The sequence below is a fragment of the Salvelinus fontinalis genome, chromosome 11 (assembly GCF_029448725.1).
Source record: "Salvelinus fontinalis isolate EN_2023a chromosome 11, ASM2944872v1, whole genome shotgun sequence".
Taxonomy (NCBI): Eukaryota; Metazoa; Chordata; class Actinopteri; order Salmoniformes; family Salmonidae; genus Salvelinus; species Salvelinus fontinalis.
In genome coordinates this window covers 28,427,913-28,431,372 of record NC_074675.1, presented here as the reverse complement: position 1 = coordinate 28,431,372, position 3,460 = coordinate 28,427,913, and the positions used below count along the sequence as shown (strand labels likewise).

The 3,460-nt window shown below is 40.2% G+C and overlaps 1 protein-coding gene across 1 annotated transcript; it reads right to left on the bottom strand.

Moving 5' to 3' along the window:
• Positions 1-914: 914 nt before the first annotated feature.
• On the bottom strand, positions 915-2,630 carry LOC129864693 (uncharacterized). Its single transcript, XM_055937001.1, has 5 exons — positions 2,414-2,630; positions 1,837-2,184; positions 1,595-1,678; positions 1,444-1,493; positions 915-1,312 (listed from the first exon to the last, which is right to left on the bottom strand). Exons 1-5 carry the CDS (start codon positions 2,628-2,630, stop codon positions 1,196-1,198), a joined length of 816 nt encoding a protein of 271 aa, XP_055792976.1. The 3' UTR covers positions 915-1,195.
• Between the last annotated feature and the right edge of the window lie 830 nt (positions 2,631-3,460).

Genomic DNA, 3,460 nt, shown 5'->3' with positions numbered 1-3,460 from the left:
AGAGAGAGAGAGAGAGAGAGAGAGAGAGAGAGAGAGAGAGAGAGAGAGAGAGAGAGAGAGAGAGAGAGAGAGAGAGAGAGAGAGAGAGAGAGAGAGAGAGAGAGAGAGAGAGAGAGATGGTCCTGCGCAGAAGTCCAGCAGGCCTCACCGAAGTGTAGCTAGTTACAACCTTGTGTTTTGTTCATAGCAGAACAAAGTGTACCTTTAAATAGGTTGCTGTGTATGTGAGGGGGTGTGTCACATGCAATAAGTAAGCAGATGTCTTAATTTAAAAAATAACACTGCAACAGAATGAGGCCTAACTATGGCCTGTCCTCATTCTGTGGTACTGGCTGTTGTGCAATTTTCACTATGAGTAGTTCTGTTGCAAGAGGTCCAAATAATTTACCATAACATGATGCAGTACTGCTAAACTTCACATAATTAAGTAAACTTTGACCTACACATTTGTGTTGAGAGGTCCTTGTTGCACTAAGTTGCTGTTTCACACCAAGGGGTGTGAACTATACAGGGCCCTAAGGGACAAAGTAGAGAGAAGTGTGGCTGCAGGTCAGTCTTCCTGTGTTAAATGAGGTTAGTTTCCATCAGTGGAAAGTCACTGCAACACCTCCACCTTCACCACAAGGCTTTGTAAACGGACCATAATGTTGAGACAGTTAAGAGCATCCGTCTGTACAACGCGCCATATCATCATAGTATGCAATGAGTTCAATTTATTCACATTCAAACAGTCGGAAACACTTTTTTTTTACAGAAGCAACTGGTTTATTGTTGCTAAAATGGGCAAAAAATAATAATAAAATAATAATAATCTGTCACTGTGCCCTTGAGCAAGGCACTTAACCCTAATTGCTCCAGGGGTGCTGTACAATGGTGACCCTGGATGTGAACCTACTCCCTGCGGGTGTCTCAGGGGGAGTTGGGATTAGCATAAAAATAACATTTCCATTACACACTTGGGTACCAAGACAAATATAAGCACCGTCCGAAATTATTAGTATTATTATTATTAAAAGAAAAAATGTTGTCAGAGAAGCAATGCAATCAATTATTTCAACTTTGAATAACAATAAAGCTATGACCACTGTTTTCATCACATTTGACTGCTTATTCGTTCATAGATAGTTGATGAAGCTAGAACTAGTTATTAAAGAGTTATCTAGTATGAAAGGATCATTGTGTCATTCATCCAGTTTTACTGTCTAATTCCAGCGTACACCACTGTCTCCATGTGACCTCTCTGTCTTCTAGACCTGTTCTTCTTGTTGCTCAGATTCAGAGCTACGTAATGGAGACTGTCTCCATCTTGGTCCTGTGAAGCACAAATTAGCATTGTTGACATTCAATTATTTTAAAGTTAGTTTTTTTTACCCACAATAGTGACGTTGGTTAAAAACAGGCTTTACGATAGACTTCCAACAATATAAAATGATTTCTGCTTACCCCTGTGTCTAACCTGGTAACTGCAGAACCTCTGGACTGTGAGACGAGTCCTGAAAAGAATGACACATAAGATTAGGATACTTCTACTTCTTCCACTACTGAAACAATAACAACTGGTGACATCAACGAATAGCAAGGGATAGTAACTTACCTCTGCACTGCACACATGTTGTGTTGTTCATCTTGTACATGATGCAAACCAGGACAATGATCAAGGTGAACGTGACTCCCAATACTACACCCAGACAGGACACCAAGAGAAGAGGATCTGCTCTATGGTCTGTTGAAATTCAAACAGTAATAGAAGAAACCAGAATAGCAAGTAAATGTATCTTCTACACCGTAGACAATACAGTAGATATAAAATGAAATAGAAGCTGTATCATATACCCTAAATGTCCAGCTTGGTCCCGTTCCCAAACAGTATCTCCCCACATGAGGCCACAGCACAGTAGTAAGTCCCAGCATCAGAGAGGCTGAGGTTCCTCTTGGGGAGGTTGTAGACACAGCTCTGTGTAGGAGACCCAGCCTCAGGTCTCTTCTCACACTGATCACTCCTGTATCCATGGGTGTAAATGATTGCTGGACTGGATTCTCCTGAGCCATGTCTGAACCAATAGACACTGTGTTCTCCTACACAGGTCTCAGTGTGTATTGTACAGTTCAGAGTCACAGAGTCTCCTAGCTGGACTGTCTCAGACACAGGCTGCTGGAGCAAAGACATGCTGTTGGACTCTGAGTCTGAAGACAGATAGAGAGACTAAAGTAAGACTAAGATGTGTTGGTGAAATACATAATAGGCCATGTATTCATCGCTAGCATTTTACGTAGCAGTCATACGAACATACCAATATACAAGGCCACACAATTTTGACATTGAAGAAGCAAATGTTTAGTTGAAGCAGCTGTACAAACATGCTAATATACATCGCCACCCATTTTGAAATTGAAGAAGCAAGTGTTTAGGTACCTTTGACAATTAATACAGTTCCCTCTCCATATGTGAGCTCATAGATGGCTGTAGTGGAACAATAGTATGTAGCTGAGTCCCCTGGCTCTGTCTTGGATATGGTCAAGTTACAGCTGTAGTCTCCTCTCCTCACACCCAAACGTTTGGTCTCAGTAAAGTCCTTGATAAAGTTGTTGGAGTAATAACTATCTTGGCCAACATAAAGAGATGACGTCATGTAGAGAGGTTTCTGTCCAAATATCTGCTTGAACCAATTAAATCTGATCACTGACTCATGTGGACAAAAGCAAGTGAGAGTCACAGTGCCTCCCAGCTCAGTAACCATCACAGGGGTTGGTTGGATTACGTTTGGTTTGGTAAAAGCACAAACTGTCAAAGCAAACAAACAAAATGTATCAAAGACAAAAACATGGATAAACCATTTCTACCCATTACAGACAGAACATCCTACTTTACCTATCATATTCAAACTGCATACTACAAATGATTAAATAAGGAACTAAATTAAAATGTCTTACACTTACCCAAGTTGATGTAAAACATAAATACTTCTCTATTCATCATTGTAACATAGACCCTTCTTCACTGTATAGTCTGTGGGTCTGACAGTGGGGCACTTTACACGCACCCTATATATGATGGCACTTTACATGTACTTTTCATGCAGTAGGAGGGAATATTGAAAGGAGAGATTTTATTGGCTGACTACAATCTTAGAAATGTGTCCTCTGGCTTACCATAGCTTGAGCTTCCCGGGAATTACTTTTTAAGAAGACATTATTAAGCTATTTTATTTTTATTTTACCTTTATTTAACAAGGCAAATCAGTTAAGAACAAATTCTTATTTTCAATGACGACTTAGGAACAGTGGGTTAACTGCCTTGTTCAGGGTCAGAATGACAGATTTTTACCTTGTCAGCTGAGAGAAATTAAACATTTTGTGAAAATATTTCTCTTTTGATGTTTGGACAGGAAACCATGAATGACCTCTGGTGCTGCTAATACTACCTATCCCAACCTAGCCCAGCCCAAAGGTTAAGGTAATC